The following is a 22,479-nucleotide window of genomic DNA, read 5'->3' as shown; positions in this document are numbered from 1 at the left end:
AAAAAGAGATAAAAACCATGAAGTTAATAAAGTAGGAGTAAAAGAGGAAATGAGGGTCAAGTGTAAAAGAAATACTAGCCTCTTCCCTGGCCTTTTTCTTTAACTGTCTTTTATTATAGCTCTTAGAAGACAGCTTATCCTAGTTGGCAACACATCAGAAAGCCAGATAAAAATGCAAAACCGGCCGGGCGCAGTGGCTCACGCCTGTAATCCTAGCACTTTGGGAGGCCGAGGCAGGTAGATCACGAGGTCAAGAGATCGAGGCCATCCTGGTCAACATAGTGAAACCCCGTCTCTACTAAAATACAAAAATTAGCTGGGCATGGTGGTGCGTGCCTGTAGTCCCAACTACTCAGGAGGCTGAGGCAGGAGAATTGCCTGAACCCAGGAGGCGGAGGTTGCAGTGAGCCGAGATCGCGCCATTGCACTCCAGCCTGGGTAACAAGAGCGAAACTCCGTCTCAAAAAAAAAAAAAAAAAATGCAAAACCAACCTTTATGTTTCCCTATTGATTAAAAGGGGAAGGTTTGGTCTGAATCTTGGAGGTGACCACTGCTGTTGGCCAGCCCAGGAGGAGCAAGATTGGCCTTCCCACTGCCCAGCAGCATTCCTTTTCTCTGTGTGTCCATATTTATGTTCATGTTTGCGTGTTTCAGGATGGGGTTGGGGTAGGACATGTTGGGCCTTAGACAAATGAGTTTATGTCTGACAAAAGGGCCAGTGGAGCAGGAACATGACAGCTTTTTATAAATTGCTTGTTAGACTGGGAACTTCTTAGTAAATCTAAACTAAAAATCCCTTTGACCAATAATCATATTGTAAAAGCCTGAAAAGCAAAAGTGAGGTCAGGTTCCCAAATGTAAGATTTTTTTTGTCTTTTCTAACAGCTTCCCTGGCCAGACAGTTCCTCTGTCGGGTGTGGCCAAGTGGGGAGAAAGAAAAGAGCCACATCTCTAATGACCAGCTCCATGCTTTGCTCTGGTAAGATGTTTGATTTCTTCCAATGAGCCAAATTGCGTTTTTCTATTTTGCTACTGTTGTTTGTCAGAGACTGACAAATGACCTTTTTTAGTGAGAATTTGAAAACACTGGTAAGTTAAAAATGAACACAATTTGGAATACGTGGATCTTAAGATTCTCTAGTTCTGTTTTATACTGCTAGCTACTGCTTATTGTTAATTCAGATCATAAAGGAATTAGAGGAATCTGCAGTTGTTTTCTACTTTGTTAATCAATGGGTCAAATATTTGACTCTCAATGCAGTATCTACCTGGAGCACACAGACAGCGTTCTGAAGGCAATAGAGGAGATTGCTGGTGTTGGTGTCCCAGAACTGATCAACTCTCCTAAAGATGCATCGTCTTCCACCTTCCCTACACTGACCAGGTAAAGGAGTTATCTCCTCCAGTTTTTTCTGTAAGATAGAATCATTATCAGGCCAGGCACAGTGGCTCATTCCTGTAATCCCAGCACTTTGGGAGGCTGAGGCAGGCTGATCACCTGAGGTCAGGAGTTTGAAACCAGCCTGGCCAACATGGTGAAACTCTGTCTCTACTAAAAATACAAAACTTAGCCGGGCGTGGTGGTACATGCCTGTAATCCCAGCTACTCAGGAGGCTAAGGCAGAAGAATTGCTTGAACCCAGGAGTGGAGGGAGGTTGCAGTTTACTCCAGCCTGAGCAACAAGAGTGAAACTCTGTCTCAAAAAAAAAAAAAAAAATCATAATCATACTGTCCAGTGTTTGTAGCTTCCATGCAACTGCCTTACTCCTCCTCATCTAATTCTGATATACATGGTAGATATAATCTTTCATTCAATAAAGAGAGCCTGCTATGCATTCCTTTCAAGGGCTGTCAGCTAATACATGTGAGAGGACCTTGGTGGGTTTTTGGGAGTGGGTGGGTGGGTTGGTTGGTTTGTTTTGAAAAAACTCTCGTCACCCAGGCTGGAGTGCAGTGGCACGATCTCAGCTCACTGCAACTTCCGCCTCCTGGGTTCAAGCGATTCTCCTGCCCCAGCCTTTCAAGTAGCTGGGATTACAGGCGCCCGCCACCATACACAGCTAATTTTTGTATTTTTTAGTAGAGATGGGGTTTCACCATGTTGGCCAGGCAAGTCTTGAACCCGGCCTCTGGTGATCTGCCTGCCTTGACCTGCCAAAGTGCTGGGATTACAGGCGTGAGCAGCTGCGTGCAGCTGCAAGGACCTTGTTGAGGAATGAATTTACAGTCTTCAAAGGCAATGAACATTTAGGTTTAGTCACCAAACTTCTCCTATCCATACTTTAATCCTTTAATTTGAGATTATTCCAATAATTTTAACCATCTTGAGAACTGGGTGATCACATGTATGTCTCACTTAATGGGTTTGTGTCTCAGAATACCAATAGTTATCTTAACACTTGTAGCCTTTTCAGTTTATAAAGCACTTTCATTTTATCTCATTTGATCCTTTGATAATTCTGTGAGGTTGGTATCATTGCCCCTATTTTATTGCTGAGGAAAATGAGAAGTAGGGAACTTCTCAAGCTTACACATGTAATAAAATAGACAGAACCAGGACTCAAACTCAGATCTCACTGTTACTTCACTGCTTTTTCCATACTACCATACTACTTCCTTTCATAAAGTTAATTCCGTTGTTTGACAGGCCGTCGTCTTAGGCTTATTACTAAATCCTTTCCCCTCCCCCATCCTCTTAGAAAGGACCCTGGTGAAAGGACATTTAGAGAGGTAGGGAAGGAAGCTACTTTTGGTTCCTGACTCTTCCCAGTTAGTTCTAAGCAGTGGGCATGCATGCTTTTCCCCTCTTCTAGGCACACTTTTGTTGTTTTCTTCCGTGTGATGATGGCTGAACTAGAGAAGACAGTGAAAAAAATTGAGCCTGGCACAGCAGCAGACTCGCAGCAGGTGAGTAAGATACAGCCACCCCAAGAAGTAGACTCTGGATTACTTGGAAGTTGCTGATTCTTCTGTTTCTTGTGTCCAAGTTTTCTCCCAAGCTGTTTTTTGTTTTTGTTTTGTTTTGACTTTCTGAGATTTAGGATTTTTTGCAGAGTTCCTAGTTTAATTTCCTTTCCCTCTAGTTGGAGGTGAGGAATGGGCTCTCTTTTCCTTGGCTACTGTTCATTTTGCCTCCTGCTAACTGGCATGAGGTAAGTCAGCCTGTTTGAGATACTGTGGATCTTGGCAGCTTGCTAACTAGAACGGTGCTAGACTAGTAACAAAGGGCTGGCATAGGGAAGCAGAGAAGCTATAGCCAGTATATGTTTTTTCTTTTCTTTACTTTTTTTTTTAAAGATGAGTTTTCACCAGTTGGTCAGGCTGGTCTTGAACTCCCCACCTCAGGTGATCCGCCCACCTTGTCCTCCAGAGTGCTTGGATTACAGGCGTGAACCACCACACCTGGCCAGTTTTTGTTTTGTTTTGTTTTGTTTTTTTTAAGACAGGGTCTGAGTCACATCCAGGTTGGAGTGCAGTGGTACGACCTTGGTTCACTGCAACCTTTGTCTTCTGTGCTCAGGTGATACTCCTACCTCAGCCCCTCCTACCTCAGCCCCCCGAATAGCTGGGACCGCAAGTGTACGCCACCATGCCCAGCTAATTTTTCTTTTTTTTTTTTTTTTTTTTTTTTGGAGATGGAGTTTCGCTCTTGTTACCCGGGCTGGAGTGCAATGACACAATCTCGGCTCACCGCAACCTCCACCTCCTGGGTTCAGGCAATTCTCCTGCCTCAGCCTCCTGAGTAGCTGGGATTACAGGCACGCGCCACCATGCCCAGCTAATTTTTTTTTGTATTTTTAGTAGAGACGGGGTTTCATCATGTTGACCAGGATGGTCTTGATCTCTTGACCTCGTGATCCACCCGCCTCGGCCTCCCAAAGTGCTGGGATTATAGGCGTGAGCCACCGCGCCCGGCCCTAATTTTTCTATTTTTAGTAGAGGTGGGGTTTTGCCGTGTTGTTTAGGCTGGTTTCGAACTCTTGGCTCAAGCAGTCTTCCCACCTCAGCCTCCCAAAGTGCTGGGATTACAGGCGTGAACCACTGCACCTGGCCTGATGGCCAGTATGTGTTGCAATGGCTTTTACCTACTTGGGAATTGCTGAAGAGGAAACTTTTTAGAAAGTCTGTATCTATGAGGTATTCTAATGTTACTACAACATGTGCAGGCCTCAGAACCATCTTGTGGATGCACTGGTGCTACATCTCTTTGGAAGGATAATTGGCTTAAATCTCAGAATAGCTAAGTAATTCAAGAACTATATCTTAGTGGGAATACAGTAAGGGAAGTATTTGGCTGTGACTCAGAGGTGCCCATATATTTGGCTGCTCCAGATACATGAAAAGAAGCTCCTCTACTGGAACATGGCTGTTCGAGACTTCAGTATCCTCATCAACTTGATAAAGGTGAGTATGGAGGTTCCTTGACCCATCTCACCAAATCACTGCAGAAACCAAGTGTCCTGGCTTCCAGAATGGACTCTCCCTGCTCCTCTTCCCACTCTTCCTTGGGGCCTGCTCTCCCTGAGTCATCATTTTTCTTTGTCCCCCTACTCATCCTGGATAACCCCTTTTCTTAGCAGGCATTATTATTATTTTTAGTTAGTTTTTGAGATGGAATCTCACTCTGTCACTGAGGCTGGAGTGCAGTGGCCTGATATCAGCTCACTACAACCTCCTTTTTCCAGGTTCAAGCGATTCTCCTGCCTCAGCTTCCCAAGTAGCTGGGATTACAGGCATCTGCTACCATGCCTGGCTAATTTTTTGTATTTTTTGTAGAGACAGGGTTTTATCATGTTGGCCAGCCTGGTGTTAAACTCCTGAGCTCAGGTGATCTTCCCACCTTGGCCTCCCAAAGTGCTGGGATTTCAGGCTTGAGCCACCACACCCGGCCAGTAGGCATTATTTAATGACTCCTTCTGTCTATAATTCCCTAACATTTTCATCTTGCCTTGGGTCATCTATGATCTGAGCATGTATTCCCTCTTGTAATCCTGAATGCCCTTGATCTTCTTCAGACACACTGTACTCTCACCCACTCAATCATGGTTTTGCTCTGCTTATGCCCCCAGCCTGAAGTATCCTTTCTTTTCCACCTCCACCTCTTTCATGCCCTTTTTTTCTTTTTCTTTTTCTTTTCTTTCTTTCTTTTTTTTTTTTTTTTCTGAGGCAGGGTCTCACTCTGTTGCCCAGGCTAGAATGCAGTAGGGTGATCACAGCACACTGCAGCCTCAACCTCCTAGGCTTAAGAATCTTCCCACCTCAGCTTCTGGAGTAGCTGGGACTAAAGGCACATGCTAATGTTTTATTTTTTGTAGAGACAGAGTCTCATTCTGTTGCCCAAGCTGGCCCCGAATTCCTGGGCTCAAGTGATCCACCAGCCTCAGCCTCCCAAAATGCTGGGATTACAGGCATGAGCCAGCATGCCTAGCTTCACTGAGTCTTTCGTCAGTCTTCAGATCAAGGTTTTGGACTTTGAATAATGCCATCTTCTCAACACCCCCAGTTAGAATCAGTTTGTTTCTCTTTGCTTGTCTCTTTCTTTTCTTGAACTTCCGTTGTGATGATTACTTTATTCTGCTTTGTAATATTAATTTAAATGTTGACATCCCTCCATTTTAGAATTCTCTACAGCACCCAAAGCTGTGCTTTGTGCAGTGGGAAAGAGGCTGGAGTGCCCAAAGGAGCAGATCTCAGCCTTGGTTTCTTTTCTTTCACCTCTTCAGGTATTTGATAGTCATCCTGTTCTGCATGTATGTTTGAAGGTGAGAGACTTACGGGGCCCTATTACATATTTATTCTTCCTGTGGATCACTCTAGAGAGGACCTCAGCTAAGATAAATTCCTCAATATCTTGCCTATATGCCAGAGTTTCCAGAATCTATGCCAGTGTAGGGAAGACAATGAATACATTTCCCCACTCTAGATAGATGACTGGAGAAGCCAGTTTTCCTATGAATTTGAAAACGTTTGGTAAGAATCTTAGTAATAGGAGGAATGGCTTCAAATGGAATAAAAAATCCGTTTGATTTTTGAGTTGTTACATCCTCTAAATAAACCTTTTGGACCCTTCTCAATTTGTTATATATATATATATATATATATATATATATAAATAAGAAAATAAAAATTGAGGAGCAGTAGTTACTTTCCCTACCATTCCTTATCAGGCAACATGAAGGAAAGAGGAGTGGATGATTCTTCTTTAAAGTCTGTGTGGTGACCTTAGAAATGTGAGATCTGATATCCTGATAATTGCAAACTTATCTTGCGTGGGAATAGCCTATATTAGCCCTAGATTTGATGGGAAGCCCAGTCGGAATGTTAAGGGGAGAATGCTACTTCCCCACTCCTGAAGTTTTCATTCAAGTGGATGGCGCCCCATTGTTATCTACTGGTCTCTCTTTCCCTTGTTACTCTATCCTGTTTAGTGTGGGAGATGGGTGTGTTGGAGAAAGGTGTGATTTATCTGATTGGGAAATTTGGAAATTGGTCATTTGCTTCCTTAGCTTTACCCAGTTTTTCCCTCTTGGGAGTAAGTTACCCTCAGATAAAGCTCCCCTCTACTCTATGTCCTCACTCCTAAGCTGAGCAAGTTCCCTGGCCATTGACCGTATCTGTGGTAGGTAAGTCTGCCTAATTCTGGGTCTTATTTAACAGGCCTATTGGATTTTTGTGTTAAGTTACATTCTCCAAATAAACCTTTTGGACCCTTCCCAGTTTGTTTTATATATATATAAATACAAAAATAAAGCACTTGGGCTGGATGAGGCTGTTCTGCCTCAAAAAGGGGCCTTCCAATGAGAGACCTCAGCTAGGGATAACAGTGTGTCTCTCTTCTTCAGTACGGACGTCTCTTTGTGGAAGCATTTCTGAAGCAATGTATGCCTCTGCTAGACTTCAGTTTTAGAAAACACCGGGTAAGAGCTAAGAGCAGACAACAAAGATATGCACTGAAGAGTTGCTCAGAAGATATGTCCTTGGTGACTCCTGGGTGAGGCTGGGAGTGTTCTACCTGGGTCCTCTGGTCTACTTCAGCTGTAGCCAGAGATGCCCAAATGAGACTGAATATTCCAAAGTAGGCTGAACTACTGAGACCTACTCTGGATCAGACCCACCTTTCTACTTCTCCAAATCTGATGGTGGTTTTCCTTTTAGCATGATTTTGTTGTGCTACTGTACTCTCAGGATGTCATGTATCAGTGTGTCATTTGCTTACTCCTTTATGCTTCTGTAGATTAAAACAAAAAAAACTCATTTGTGTCATAAAACCCTTTGCTTTGGTAATGAACAGTCCTGACACTTTTTTAGCCAGTGACAACCAGGACTAGAGTGGTGAAGTAAGGACAGAAACAGATAATTTCCAATACATATTTAACAAGTCGAACAAAACATTCACCATATTTGGTTGATCTCTCATAGCTCTGAAAGAGAAAGGGGAGGTATTATTTTATCCTAATATTGCAGAAGGGAAAGCTGAGACATGGTAACCTATTTAAAACGAAAATGCAGGTCTTAGAACTCTCAGATTTATACAAGGGACAGAAGTGGAAGAGTTGAGAATAAGGGGTAGCCACCATTCTTCCTACTTGAGGGCCAAATTAAGATGATTATCAGCATAGGTTGGAACCTGCAGAGTTTATCCTCTTTGGAGCTTTTGATTGCAAGGGTATCTTGCATCTGCGATGAAATCAGGACATATCATAGAGCATGTATAAACTTATTGGTTATAGGAAGATGTGCTGAGCTTATTGGAAACCTTCCAGTTGGACACAAGGCTGCTTCATCACCTGTGTGGTCATTCCAAGGTAAGAAGGGGGGCAGGTCCTATCAGCAGCCTGCCTTTTGGCTTAATCTGCAGTTGTTATTGGAGTATCCATGGGCTACTGTCCTGCTTCCTTTATATCTGGGAATGTGTCTGTCCAGAGGCAGGTTTTTGTGTGGTATGTGTGTGTGGGTGTGTGGGTGTAAAACCAAAGTCAGTTTATTCAGAGCAAGTTCTTAGTTGCTGCTTGAGATTGGGCAGTCCTCTAGAGGGGAATTTATGCATCTGAAATGTGACTCACACTCCAAAGCTCTTTTTCTCCTAGAAACTTCCTGGGTGAGAGAAATAGAATGCTGGTATATGTTTACTTCTGCACAGTCCTCTAGGTGGGAAGTCTGTGTTATAAGTGATGACTCTGCAGGAGGTGGCTCTAAAGCAGCCATTTTTAGAGACTTTCATCTGTGCTACTTTAAAGGAATGCATCTATGTCTTATGAGAACATCTTAGCATTAAAGGATTTTTCCACTTGAAGCCTTATAGTTGATGGAGTATTGTCACGTTTTGTCTGAATGAACACAGAACCTGAGAGTTCTACAGTCACTGGCAGACCAAATGATTCTTCAGTCCAGTTGCTATTACTTTTTTTTTTTTTTTTTTTTTTTTTTGAGACGGAGTTTCGCTCTTGTTACCCAGGCTGGAGTGCAATGGCGCGATCTCGGCTCACCGCAACCTCCGCCTCCTGGGTTCAGGCAATTCTCCTGCCTCAGCCTCCTGAGTAGCTGGGATTACAGGCACGTGCCACCATGCCCAGCTACTTTTTTGTATTTTTAGTAGAGACGGGGTTTCAGCATGTTGACCAGGATGGTCTCGATCTCTCGACCTCGTGATCCACCCGCCTCGGCCTCCCAAAGTGCTGGGATTACAGGCTTGAGCCACCGCACCCGGCCCAGTTGCTATTACTTACTTTCTCCCCTTATTCTTAAATTTAGAAGGTGTTGAACAGTGATTTTTTTTTTTCTTTCTGAGACATAGTCTCACTCTGTTGCCCAGGCTGGAGTGCAATGGCACGGTCTCGGCTCACTACAACCTCCGCCTCCCAGATTCAAGCGATTCTCCTGCCTCAGCCTCCTGAGTAGCTGGGATTACAGGTGCCCTCTACCATGCCTGGCTAATTTTTGTATTTTTAGTAAAGACGGGGTTTTGCCATCTTGGCCATGCTGATCTTGAACTTCGGACTTTGTGATCTGCCCGCCTCAGCCTCCCAAAGTGGTGAGATTAGAGGCATGAGCCACCACGCCAGACCTGAACAGTGAATTTTTAAGTTTTCTCTTAAACAGGGCTACTCTCTATTGTTTAATATCAGTATAATATATATTCAAGAACATTTTAGGTAAATTCATTAATGATCGACCAGTAAGAGCTTATGAAGAGGAACTAGAGGTGTTGGTAGTATGTTTTCTAGGCTTTCAGTTCTTTAGCTACCATTCTCTTTGGATTAGTCTGCCAAACTACTCCTGTTTGATGGAACATACCTTTGGCCCATATTGGCAGGACTTACGTTCTTATTCAATGTTCAAAAGTGTCTATAGGAAATGTGAAGGCATGATAATAAACTCACAAGAGACAGATGTTATTTGTTTCCATTCAGATTCACCAGGACACGAGACTCACCCAACATGTGCCTCTGCTCAAAAAGACCCTGGAACTGTTAGTTTGCAGGGTCAAAGCTATGCTCACCCTCAACAACTGTAGAGAGGCTTTCTGGCTGGGCAATCTAAAAAACCGGGACTTGCAGGTAAGCCTTGGGTCCTGCCAGTGACAATCCCCCACTGTCATTCTTTGTGATAACATCAAATGGTATGTAAGGCAGGCTGCACTCCTCCTTAGGCAGGAAGGCAGCAAAACATGCCATTGATATAAATAGTGGCTCTGAGATAAAGGAGCCAGAGCAAAAACCTCTCTCCATAGCCAGAGGGGCTCCTTAAAGCCCCACTGAGGGTAGATTCATAATAACATTTTTGTATAGGGACAAACATTTCTTTTGTTTAGTTATTTTTTTCCCCTAAGCCACTCTGTCTTATTCCTGAAATTACAATTTAATCTCTAATTTTAACTAATTAGCGTTTCTGAGATTTTTCACTTGTCTGATTAGCTGAAATCTTGTTATTTATGCTACTACTTTGGAGTTACAGCATTTTTCAGATAAGGTAATATAAGCCCTTTTCTTTCATGCTTACAGTATCTGAGTTTTCTAGTAAGTTATATATGAAATATATAAAATAGCACCACGGAGAATTAGCTTCCTTTCTTCACATCAGCCTTATGAGGTAGATACTATTGTTTCTGTATGAAAATTGAAGCTAGAAGTTAAGTAATTTGCCTACTGTCATTCAGCAATAAGTGAGTGGAGCCAGGGTTTGAGTCCAAACAGTCCTCATCCAGAGTTGATGTTCTTAAACCACTTCACGGTACTGCCCTTTAGCCTCCGCATGGCCATTTGTGGTTGGTGTGATGGTGCTTTAAGGTATTTGGGAAATTTTAGAACCATGTTCGGCAACAACTTAGAGTCACCAATACAATCTAGCCTTGTAAAATCTAGTTGTGATACCAGCATAAAAAGATGAACCTTTTGTTCCATTACTGTGTCAGAGCCACGGGCATCTCAGAAACCTGGAGTTGAGTGTCCCTCTTCTAGATACTGAATCACAAGTCAGTATCCATGTTTGACTGTTTGGAATGGCTAGAATATCTTCCTTTGTATTGCCTATAAACTCAGCCTTTTCTCCTGATCCCTAAATGTGATCATTATAACGCACCATTTTTCTTTGTTCATTCACATTTAGGGTGAAGAGATTATTTCCCAAAATTCCCAGGAGAGCACAGCAGATGAGAGTGAGGATGAGGTGTCATCCCAGGTCTCCAAGAGTAAAGCCACAGAGGTATCTCTGCAAAAGGCACCAGAGTCTGGCACTGATGGTTGCATTTTGTTAATTGTTCTAAGTTGGTGGAGTAGAACTTTGCCTACTTATGTTTATATCAAATACTTCTATCCCATTTTCATTCCCTCCATAAAAGCTTCTGTGCTTATATAATTTTGTGGGACCCAGAAAAAGCAACCACACAATCTTAGAATCGTTCCTGATTATCTCAAGTTATGGCATTTATTATGGAGTTGACAATTCTCTACATTATAGCCTCTCATTTTCCGTGAATTCATATCTGAAACCATTTTACAAGGGAGAAAAGAAGTCATCAAAGTGTTTACTGAGGGTTGAGAAGAATGAGTTAAACCATTTAAACACATTTGAAACATACAAAAATAGAAATGTGAAAGCCAAAGCACAGAGTCAGAAGCTGACACCTTAGAGAACTGAAATAAAAATAGAACTTCTTACTCTTTTTTGTGGTACAGATGCTTTTGAGAATTTAAAGAAAACTAAATAAAAATGTATATATGGCTGTCACAGTAGCTCATGCCTGTAATCCTGGCACTTTGGGAGGCCAAGGCAGGAGGATTGCTTGAGCCTGGGAATTTAAGACCAAGCTGGGCAACAACGTAACAAGACCCTATCTCCATATAAAATGAAAGCCAGGCGTGGTGGCTCATGCCTGTAATTCCAGCACTTTGGCAGGCCCAGGTGGGAGGATCATGGGGTCAAGAGATTGAGACCATCCCGGCCAGCATGGTGAAACCCCATCTCTAGTAAAATAGAAAAAAATTAACTGGGCATGGTGGCACGTACCTGTGGTCCCAGCTACTTGGGAGGCTGAGGCAGGGGAATCACTTAAACCTGGAAAGTGGAGGTTGCAGTGAGCCAACATGGTGCCACTGCACTGCACTGCAGCCTGGCAACAGAGTAAGACCCTGTCTCAAAAAAAAATGAAAAAGAAAAATGAAAAATAAAGCTAGGCACGGTGGCTCACGCCTGTAATCCCAGCACTTTGGGAGGCTGAGGCAGGTGGATCATGAGGTCAGTAAATTGACACCATCCTGGCCAATATGGTGAAACCCCGTCTCTACTAAAATTACAAAAATTAGCTGGGCATGGTGGCACACACCTGTTGTCCCAGCTACTTGGGAGGCTGAGAGAGGAGAATCACTGGAACCCCGGAGGCAGAGGTTGTGGTGAGCCGAGATTGCTCCACTGCATTCCAGTCTGGGCGATAAAGCGAGACTCCATCTCAAAAAAAAAAAAAAAAAGTGTACGTTTATAAAATTTTGTTACAATTCAGGCAGGTTATAGACACCAAAAAGCTCAGATTTAAGAACCACTGCTGTGGGGCCTCTCTGTAATACAATTTGAGTCTGATGCAGAACGATCATTTAATGTGTAAAGTCTGGCCTGGAGGGGTGGCTCCCACCTGTAATTGCAGTAGTTTGTGAGGCTGAGGTGGGAGGATTGCTTAAATCCAAAAGTTCAAGACCAACCTGAGATCTCATCTCTACAAAAAAAATTTTTTTGGACTAGCCAGGCATGGTGATGTATCCTGTGGTCCCTGTACTCAGGAGGCTGAGGTGGGACGGTTGCTCAGGCCCAGGAGGTAGAGGCTTCAATGAGCCATCATCACACACCAGCCTGGATGACAGAGTGAGACCCTGTCCCAAAAAAAAAGCCCTTTATTTACATGGTCTCCAGTTTTGTTTGTTTAATATACCCCTTCTACCTTTTTCTCAGAGAATTTGAGGCAGACCATATCCTTAGTTTGGTACTTTAAGCAAATCTCTCGTACTAGAATTTTAAGCCAAACAATTTTGTGCTGGATTCCTGTTGAGATGCACCAGCACTACTACTTCTTTCTTCTTCTTTCTTCTTTCTTTCTTCTTCTTTCTTCTTTCTTTCTTCTTCTTTCTTCTTCTTCCTCCTCCTCCTCTTCCTTCCTTCTTCCTTCTTCCTTCTTCTTCCTCCCCCTCTTCCTCCTCCTCTTCCTCCTCCTTCTTTCTTCTTCTTCTTTTCTTTTCTTCTTCTTCTTCTTCTTTTTTTTTTTTTGTTTTTTGGTTGCTGCTGTTGTTGAGATGGAGTCCCACTCTATTGCCCAGGCTGGAGTGCAGCGGCACAATCTTGGCTCACTGCAACCTGCATCTCCCGGGTTCAAGCGATTCCTCCACCTCAGCCTCTGAAATAGCTGGGATTACAGCCATTTTTCCCTGCGCCTGGCCACACCAGCACTTTTAATAAATATTTCATTCTATATTCAATGCCCACTTTGTTCCTGTGTCATATACATGCAGTAGAGCTGGAGGACCATGGCTTGTTTAAAATTAGGCAAATTGGTCCCGGCACGGTGGCTCACACCTGTAATCCCAGCACTTCAGGAGGCTGAGGCAGGTGGATCACCTGAAGTCAGGAGTTTGAGACCAGCCTATCCAACAAGGAGAAACCCTGTCTCTACTAAAAATAGAAAAATTAGCTGGACATAGTGGCACTCACCTGTAATCCCAGCTACTTGAAAGGCTGAGGCAGGAGAATCGCTTGACCTTGGGAGGCAGAGGTTGCAGTGAGCCAAGATCACCCCACTGCACTCCAGCCCTGGGTGATGAGTGAAATTGTGTCTCAAAAAATAATAGTAATATATCCTGAGAGTGACAGTGTAAAAAAAGAAAGATAATAATAAATAAAATTATGCAAATTGGTTAGGTTGCAAATGGCATCAATCAGCATTAAAATGACCAATCTCCCTCTCTGGTCTTGGCTTACAGTTCCTGTTGTCAAGAAGAACAAATTTATTTACAAATGGTGTAAAGTCTATCATTAGTTTTAATAGTGATAATAGTACAGTTGTGTATCCCCTGGGACCCTTATCACCCAGAGCAGAGACCTAAAATACTTATTTGTTCTCCCTTAGGATGGTGAAGAAGAGGAATTAAGTGCTGGAGAAGAGGAGCAAGATAGTGATGAGAGTTCTGACGACTCTGATTAGACCGCAGACAGATTTTTGTCCCCTTCTGTTTCTCTGCGAGCCTCTGACCTTTTGTGTTTAGAGTTTGAAATCCACCGTTTGCCTTTCTTACTGGAAGCATCCTATTTTGTTCCTTTTTCTTTTTAGATGGCGTCTCACCCTGTTGCCCAAGCTGCAGTGCATTGGCGTGATCTCAGCTCGCTGCAACCTCCGCCTCACAGGTTCAAATGATTCTTCTGCCTCAGCTTCCTGAGTAGCTGAGACTATAGGCACACGCTACCACACCCAGCTAATTTTTGTATTTTTTGAAGAGACGGGGTTTCACCATATTGGCCAGGCTGATCTTGATCTCCTGATCTCTTGATCCACCCACCTCAGCCTCCTAAAGTGCTGGGATTACAGACGTGAGCCACTGCGCTAGGTCCTATTTTGTTCTTAAAGTGAGGGGTTTATTAACTTAATTGTGGACATCACGGATTGTCTAACATCATCACAATCCCTGGATCAAGATTCTAATATAGCATTATTTATTGGTTTGGATAAACCCAGCCTTGCTACACTGCAGAGTAAAATCTCTTGAGTCATTATTCTGGAGTTAGGGAACTAGTTTTGAAACTCTGATTTATTCTAGAACTTAGGCTTGTACCAGTTTTATAAATAAATTCTGTTCTAAGTTCTGCCTCAGCTGCCTGATTTATCTTTCTGGATTTGCTTCATTGTTCAAGAATTAGGTGAAGTTGAATTGAGATTTATGCAGAGAAATTATGGAGACTGGTGCTAACAGTTCTGCCAATTAAAATCACGTCTCCTATTGTAAGAACCAACTTCATTTGAGATGAGATGTATCTGATCTTTCTGAAAGATTGACTTGAACTTCTTTTTTTTTTTTTGAGACAGAGTCTCACTCTGTTGTGCAGGCTAGAGTGCAATGGCACAATCTTGGCTCACTGCAACCTCTGCCTCCGGGATTCAAGCAGTTCTCCTGCCTCAGCCTCCTGAGTAGCTGGGACTGCTAAAATGCACCACTATGCCCTGCTAATTTTTGTATTTTTTAGTAGAGATGGGGTCTCACCATATTGGCCAGGCTGGTCTCAACACCTGGCCAACTTGAACTTCTTGTCAATGGCTGCTTTTTAAATTTTTTTTTTTTTTTTTGAGACGGAGTTTCGCTCTTGTTACCCAGGCTGGAGTGCAATGGCACGATCTCAGCTCACCGCAACCTCCGCCTCCTGGGTTCAGGCAATTCTCCTGCCTCAGCTTCCTGAGTAGCTGGGATTACAGGCACGCACTACCATGCCCAGCTAATTTTTTGTATTTTTAGTAGAGACGAGGTTTCACCATGTTGACCAGGATGGTCTCGATCTCTTGACCTCGTGATCCACCTGCCTCGGCCTCCCAAAGTGCTGGGATTACAGGCTTGAGCCACCACGCCCAGCCTAAATTTTTTTTTATTGGTGTGTTCGTGTAAGATCAAAAATAAAAAAGCAGCATCACACTCATGTTGACATTGTACATAAAATGTTTTATTTCCATATTCTGAGTTATACCTAACATAGTTATAAGAATGCTACAAAGGCCAGCTACAGTGGTTCATGCATTTAATCCCAAACACGAGGGGATTGCTTGAGCCCAGGAGTTCGAGACCAGCTCGGACAACGTGGTAAAGCCCCATCTCTTAAAAAAAAAAAAAATACTATAATTAGCCAGTGGTGGTGGCCCAGCTACTGAGGAGGCTGAGGTGGGAGGATCGCTTGAGCCTGGGAGTTTGAGACTGTGGTGAGCCAAGACCGTGCCACTGCACTCCAGCCCAGGTGACAGAATAAGACCTGTCTCCAAAAAACAATGCCACAAAATTACTTGTAGTTTATTAGAAATAGAACATTAGGAGTGCATTTCAGCTAAAATGGAGACACTCATGAGTTCCATGTAGCCTATCAGAAAGCCTAGTTTCAATGCTGCTACCAAGATTTTTCTTGCCAGGCTGTAAGTATTGTTTAATATCAGTATTTCTACCCACCTTTGTACACTCCAGTATCGAGTGGTAATAGGGTGTGGTTAGTTAGGGGTTTTTGGGGTTGTTTTTTTTTTTTAATTTTTATTGTTTTGGTGGGGGGAAGTTTTTTGTTTGGTTGGTTTTTGGTTTTGTTTGGTTTTATTTTTTGAAATGGAGTCTTGCTCTGTTGCCCAAGCTGGAATGCAATGGCATGATCTCAGCTCACTGCAACCTCCACCTCCCAGGTTCAAGCGATTCTCCTACCTCAGGCTCTCTGGGATTACAGGCGCCTGCCAGCACACCCTGCTAATCTTTATCTTTTTAGTAGAGGCAGGGTTTCACCATGTTGGCCAGGCTGGTCTTGAACTGAGCTCAGGTGATCTGCCCTCCTCGGCCTCCTAAAGTGCTAGGTTTACAGGAGTAAGCCACTATTCCCAGCTGGGAGGTTGTTTTTAAATGAATCTGTGACCTATCTATAGAATTTTTTTTACATCCTCTGGTACATAGAAATCCATACATCTTTATCCTCAGCACCCCTTTTCCCCGCAAGTCATTGTGGTCTCAGGTGTTTGCATGAGTTCACACTAGGCTCATTGGTTTATATTATTTCTTTAATGGTTATCATGTACATGTCAATGCTAGTCTGACTCAAAATGGTTCAACTTTACAATGGGAATTTTCTCCCTTTTTCTGTATCATTGGCCCTTTTTTGAAGGGGAAGGGATATCAGGGGCTCCTGAATCACCACTGCCTGACAAAAGCAAGACGGCTGGGGCAGTGTCACAGTTTCATTTACATGGGCAGGGTTCTGTAAGCTTCAGGTACCTACATACCAAAGGGCATGGTATGAAGAAATAGGGATCAAATGAGGACCCTTTACTTGGAGTGCTGCAAGGCAAAGGTGCACTTTTTGTAAGTTGCATACAGCAAAAGGATAGAGCGCAGCATCTGTTTGCACATAGTCACTGTCATCTGAATTTGAGCTTCCTTAAGTCCAATGGGCCACTGGTGCTCCCTGCTAATGATTTTGCAAAAGGCTGACTTGTCTGAAACTCTGAAAGTCCCAGTCCACTTTGGTGGCTGAGCTGTGATAACCCTGCCAAAGACAGAATCTACTCCACTGAGGCGTATGGGCTGGGGCTTCCTGACCAGTCCTTTGTTGTTCATGTTTCGCAACTCTGATGTGTGGCAGGGTAACTTGGGACTCAATCCAGATTCCAGACTGTCTAGGACTAGAGTGACCTCTTGAAAGCACAGCTGTACTTCTAGGTCAGACGGTGTGTGTGGGAAGCAGGGGGAGGCCCTAAAGGGGTGCTTGGAGGAAGGTGTAGGTGTTGTGTGCCGCAGCCATTGGAAGCTCTCGTCCAGTGGGGTCCATGGTGACCAAAGCTGGTATCCTGCCATTGACAGTCCTAAAGGAGAGAAATCAGAACATGGAATTTCCCTGGCATACTTTTCGTGAGGGTATGGCCTTTCAAATTCCCATCTCTGTCTTACTATTGACATAAACTTAATCTGTAGTTCCCATGAATAGATTCCAACAGGTGTTAGTGTATTAATTCTTAATTTTTTGAGACAGAGTCTCACACTCAGGCTGGAGTGCAGTGGTGAGATCTCAGCTCACCGCAACCTCTGCCTCCTGGGTTCAGGCAATTCTGCCTCAGCCTCCTGAGTAACTAGGATTATAGGCACTCGCCACCACGCCCAGCTAACTTTTGTATTTTCAGTAAAGACAGGGTTTCGCCATGTTGGCTAGGCTGGTCTCAAACTCCTGACCTCAAGTGATCCACCCATCTCAGCCTCCCAAAGTGCTGGGATTACAAGCATGAGCCACCACACCCAGCCTGGGTGTTAGTAATTCTAATAAAGGAAGTAGGGAACGATTACAAGTATTGAATCTGGCCACTGCTATGTGTACTATAACTTACTTTTTCACAAGCCTGTGGAAGTTGGTCTTAACCATTTTATAGATGAGGAAGTGGATTTTTCTGAAATGATTATCCCAGTCCACTGTTAGGACCCATGCTGTGTTGTTAGCTGCTAATGACAGAATCTGTATCTTCTAGGGTGACAGAAGCTACTGGGACTTCATGATGAGACCTTATTACTTGAGATTAGAACAAGCTCACGAAAGTATGTCTCAAAAATATTTGTGGCCAGGCACACTGGCTAATGTCTGTAATCCCAACACTGGGAAATTGAGGCAGGCGGATCACTTGAGGTCAGAGTTCCAGACTAGCCTGGCCAACTTGGTGAAACCCTGTCTCTACTAAAAATATAAAAATTAGGCCGGGTGCAGTGGCTCACACTTTGGGAGGCCGAGGTGGGTGGATCACAAGGTCAGGTGTTCAAGATCAGCCTGGTCAAGATGGTGAAACCCCATCTCTACTAAAAATACAAAACTTAGCCAGGCATGGGGTCAGGAGCCTGTATAACCCCAGCTACTCAGGAAGCTGAGGCAAGAGACTCACTTGAACCAGGGTGGCAGAGGTTGCAGTGAGCTGAGCTCAAGCCACTGCACTATACCCTGGATAACAGAGTGAGACTCCATCTCAAAAAAAAAAGTACAAAAATTAGCCAGGCCTGGTGTCGCACACCTGTAGTCCCAGCCATGTCTTGGGAGACTGAGGCATGAGAATCGCTTTAACTCGGGAGGTGAAGGTTGCAGTGAGTCAAGATCACACCACTGCACTCCCACCTGGACAAAAGAGCAAGACTCAGTCTCAAAAAAAAAAAATTTGTGGCCGGGCGCGGTGGCTCAAGCCTGTAATCCCAGCACTTTGGGAGGCCAAGGTGGGTGGATCATGAGGTCAAGAGATCGAGACCATCCTGGTCAACATGGTAAAACCCCGTCTCTACTAAAAATACAAAAAAATTAGCTGGGCGTGGTGGCACGTGCCTGTAATCCCAGCTACTCAGGAGGCTGAGGCAGGAGAATTGCCTGAACCCAGGAGGCGAAGGTTGCAGTGAGCTGAGATCGCGCCATTGCACTCCAGCCTGGGTAACAAGAGCGAAACTCCGTCTCAAAAAAAAAAAAAAAAAAAAAAAAAATTGTGAGGTTCTCAATGTATGAACCCTGGACTAACAACTTCAACATCATTTGGAAACTTGGAGAAATGCACATTTTGGGGCCCCACCTCAGACAAACAGAAAAAAACTCTAAGTGGGGCCCAGCAATCTGCACTTATATAAGCCCTCTAGGGGACTCTTGCATTGTCTATTAAGAGAATTTCTTATGCTATTCCTTCCAATCTACTCCGGCTTTAACTGTTCATTACTGAGAATCATCTCCTGGCCCAAAAGCCGTCTGTATTTTCTAGCATAAAGGAGCAACTTGCAGACCCCTGGGCTATTTATATACCACCTCAGAAGAGCTACACCAGGCTGGGCATGGAAAACTTTTTCAAAGTCCAGTCAAAAAATTACGAAAGATTTTTGTTTCTCTAGGTGTGGGTGTTTTTTTAAAAATTGTTTTGGCGCGGTGGCTCAGGCCTGTAATCCCAACACTTTGGGAGGCCGAGGCGGGTGGATCACGAGGTCAAGAGATCGTGACCATCCTGGTCAACATGGTGAAACCCCATCTGTACTAAAAATACAAAAAAAAAAATTAGCTGGGCGTGGTGACCCGTGCCTGTAATCCCAGCTACCCAGGAGGCTGAGGCAGGAGAATTGCCTGAACCCAGGAGGCGGAGGTTGCGGTGAGCCGAGATCGTACCATTGCACTCCAGCCTGGGTAACAAGGGTGAAACGCTGTCTCCAAAAAAAAAAAAAAAAAGGGGGCTGTGAGGATATTGCTAACTCAAAATTTATCTGAGTAAAATTCAAATTTTCCATCATTCTCCTTCAACATTGCCAGTATGTAAGAAGTTTTACTGAATTCAGAAGCCAATTTTTTTTAGCACCTACCTTTTGTGTTAGTGGGCATAGCAGCTCCCCTTTCTTTCTAGCCAAGTGTATTTCTCTGCCCCTTTTTTTCCCATAGAAGATAGAAGCAGATAGATCCCATCCTATCCAGTAATTGCCCCAGAAATACTGTGAAAATTTTGACACCTTCACCACCGTTTGTGAGGTAGAAAAGTTCATTTTAAAAAAAGAACCAATGGCTGGGTACAGTGGTCACGCCTGTAATCCCAGCACTTTGGGAGGCTGAGGCAGGTGGACCGCTTGAGGTCAGGAGTTTGAGACCAGCCTGGCCAGCATGGTGAAACCCCGTGTCTACTAAAAATACAAAAACTTGCTGGGTGTGGTGGTACACGTCTGTAATCCTGGCTACTCAGGAAGCTGAGGCATGAGAATCACTTGAACCCAGGAGGCGGGGGTTGCAGTGAGCGATTGCACCCCAGCCTTGGCCACAGAGCAAGACTCTGCCTCATTAAAAAAACAACAACAACAACAACAAAAAAAAACTGTTGTTGACATTTCAGACCAGAAGACCTGCCCCTGATAATGCTTAGTATAGGGGGATTTGTTGATTTTCTCCAACTAGTATGTTTCTCGTGATCTATGCAGGCTCTTTGAAAATTACTGAGTGTTCAAATATATGGGCTGTTTTAGAATGAGAAAGGGACAACCAAGGGATGGTTACCTATTCCAAACAGCTTGTGAAAGGCTTCTGGTGTTGATAACTTGACCTTCAGAGCACACCCAAGAGAGGGACTACTCTGGTACACCACCATGACAAGGTATGTAGAAGGTATGAACGCTGCCAAGCATATGACCAAAAAAAGTATTTAATCTCAGGATCCTTTTCTTGCCACATCTTCTAAGAGGAAATAGAGGCAGAAGTAAAAGGCTTTGTCACAGCTGGGAGTGGTGGCTCACGCCTGTAATCCCAGCACTTTGGGAGGCCAAGGCAGGCGGATCACGAGGTCGGGAGTTGGAGACCAGCCTGACAAACCTGGTGAAACCCTGTCTCTACTAAAAATACAAAACATTAGCCGGGTATGGTGGTGTGCGCCTGTAATCCCAGCTACTCCGTACGCTGAGGCAGAAGAATTGCTTGAACCCGGGAGGCAGAGGTTGCAGTGAGCCGAGGGCCATTGCACTCTAGCTTGGGCAAGAAGATTGAGACTCTGTCTCAAAAAAAAAAAAAAAAAAAAAAAAGAGCGGGGCGGGGTGGGGGCTTGGTCAAATGTCCAGCCTAGGTCGGGGCACGGTGGCTCAGGCCTGCAATCAGCACTTTGGAGGCCGAGGCAGGCGGATTACTTGAGGTCAGGAGTCAGTCTAAATATTCGGCAGAACCAACACGGGACGGGAGGGCTTCTAAACCTAGGGCCCTGCACCACTTCGCACAAAGTTTAAAGATGGTTCACCCCATCCCCACCGCCCAGAAGTCACTCTCAACTACTGCAGAAGGGCTTGAACCTGCGAACTCTGCCCAGGCTGCTCAATAGGTCCCATATAGGGAACACCGGATTCTCCTGACCAAAAAATTTTCCCCTTCACACCGCACTTCTAGTTCCAAGGAACCCCATCTTTTGATTTCCCCACCTGGGAAACCCGGCAGGCGATAGCGCCAAAGTGCAGCTGAGGTCGTGAACTGTAAATGGAGATCCCTAGGGTCCGGAGCTGCCCAAAAGAGCGAGAGGCTCCCAGTCCCCGCCAGAAGAAGGGGGTCCCTACCCGGGGGCAGGGACCAGACGGTTCTGGCTGAGGCGGAGGAGACGGTGGGAACCCCAGCCCAGCCCCACCATCCAGGCCCGGGGGTTCACGGGGCTGAATTCTGAGGGTCGCACGATCCACAGTGGCAGCCGCTGTTTCGTGGCGCCCTTTCTCCGCCTGGCGCCTGGCAACCGCCTTTGTGACCCAGGACCGCGGGGGAGCCCGAGTCGAGGCGCCCTGCTGGGAGGCGTCGGGGCCGCACTCCCCCCACCCACCTCATTGGAATGCCTTGCCCAGGACTCGGGCTTCAGGAGAGCTGGTTTGAACCCTGTCCCCTCCATTGTCCTCCCCATCGCGCCACACCTGTGTGCCTTTGATCAAGCCACAGAGAACAGGCGACCCCTACTTCAAAGGCTTTGGTCAGGAGTCTGCATACAAGTCCCAGGACCTGTAGTTAGTGTTTAAAAATTAGTCCCAATTCATCACACTCTGCTTAGTGGGTATTCAGGCAGAACGACCCAGAGCCCTACCAGATTTTGTTGCTCTATTTGAATGATTCAGTGCAAGGAAAGAGAATTAATAAATGTTCACCTGTCAAGAGCAGGAGAAAACGCACGTCTTTCCTTGATTTTCAGACAGAACACCTTTCTCAGCCTTCTATTTAACCTCAGAGAGCCTGTAATCCCAGCTTTCTGGGTGGCTAAGACAGATAGACTGCTTGAGTCCAGGAGTTCAAGACCAGTCTGGGCAACATAGCAAGACGCCTGGCTCAAAAAGAATAAATAATCTCAAAAGAATGATTTTGTCTCATTCTCACAATGCTGAAATACTGACACTTTTGCTGTATTAGCGAAGGAGTGATTTGACGACTTTGTAATCATCACTTAAAATAATGACCCTGGATGGCTGAGGGAAGGGAGGAGTCTACCCAGCTGATGTCTGTATTCCCAGTACCTGGCTATTGCAGTGTCTGGTCGTGTGCAGTATTTGTGGCGGGAAGCAGCTAATGGCCTACTTGCCCTTCCCTTGTACACCCAGAATCACCCTTGCATTTTACAAACTACAGAACACACACCACAAATAAGATGTCACCTTTTGTCTGGTTCTTTTGGTAAAGCTGATGGAGAGAGATTGAGGGCCTGAGAATAGGGTCAGGCCAAATCCTGATTTAGAAGACCAGAGAGTCGTTAGGTACTTGTCAAAAACTATCAAATGCCCACTGT

General features: G+C 44.6%; 2 protein-coding genes across 8 annotated transcripts in view; one reads left to right on the top strand and one right to left on the bottom strand.

Moving 5' to 3' along the window:
• The window catches only part of FANCD2 (FA complementation group D2), a 70,794-nt gene extending 56,458 nt beyond the window's left edge, over positions 1-14,336 (top strand). For 5 of the 7 annotated variants that reach the window (XM_074404804.1, XM_074404801.1, XM_039478751.2 and 2 more), the window contains 11 exons: positions 887-980; positions 1,263-1,385; positions 2,816-2,909; positions 3,086-3,154; positions 4,335-4,406; positions 5,726-5,764; positions 6,845-6,919; positions 7,733-7,807; positions 9,413-9,559; positions 10,608-10,703; positions 13,609-14,336. In XM_074404804.1, the coding sequence (XP_074260905.1) occupies positions 887-980; positions 1,263-1,385; positions 2,816-2,909; positions 3,086-3,154; positions 4,335-4,406; positions 5,726-5,764; positions 6,845-6,919; positions 7,733-7,807; positions 9,413-9,559; positions 10,608-10,703; positions 13,609-13,683 (959 nt within the window). In that variant the 3' untranslated portion in view covers positions 13,684-14,336. The remainder of the gene's footprint in view (positions 1-886; positions 981-1,262; positions 1,386-2,815; positions 2,910-3,085; positions 3,155-4,334; positions 4,407-5,725; positions 5,765-6,844; positions 6,920-7,732; positions 7,808-9,412; positions 9,560-10,607; positions 10,704-13,608) is intronic. The other 2 variants (XM_074404802.1, XM_074404803.1) reach the window with 1 other exon arrangement.
• The window catches only part of FANCD2OS (FANCD2 opposite strand), a 28,542-nt gene extending 7,163 nt beyond the window's left edge, over positions 1-21,379 (bottom strand). Inside the window, exons 1-2 of the mRNA XM_003927088.3 lie at positions 21,146-21,379; positions 16,489-17,067 (exon numbers count right to left, since the gene is read on the bottom strand). Of these exons, the coding sequence (XP_003927137.1) occupies positions 16,532-17,059 (528 nt within the window). The 5' untranslated portion in view covers positions 17,060-17,067; positions 21,146-21,379 and the 3' untranslated portion in view covers positions 16,489-16,531. The remainder of the gene's footprint in view (positions 1-16,488; positions 17,068-21,145) is intronic.
• Between the last annotated feature and the right edge of the window lie 1,100 nt (positions 21,380-22,479).

Source organism: Saimiri boliviensis, chromosome 8 (assembly GCF_048565385.1).
Source record: "Saimiri boliviensis isolate mSaiBol1 chromosome 8, mSaiBol1.pri, whole genome shotgun sequence".
Taxonomy (NCBI): Eukaryota; Metazoa; Chordata; class Mammalia; order Primates; family Cebidae; genus Saimiri; species Saimiri boliviensis.
The sequence above is the reverse complement of the archived record's forward strand: the minus strand, read 5'-3'. Positions and strand labels throughout refer to the sequence as shown.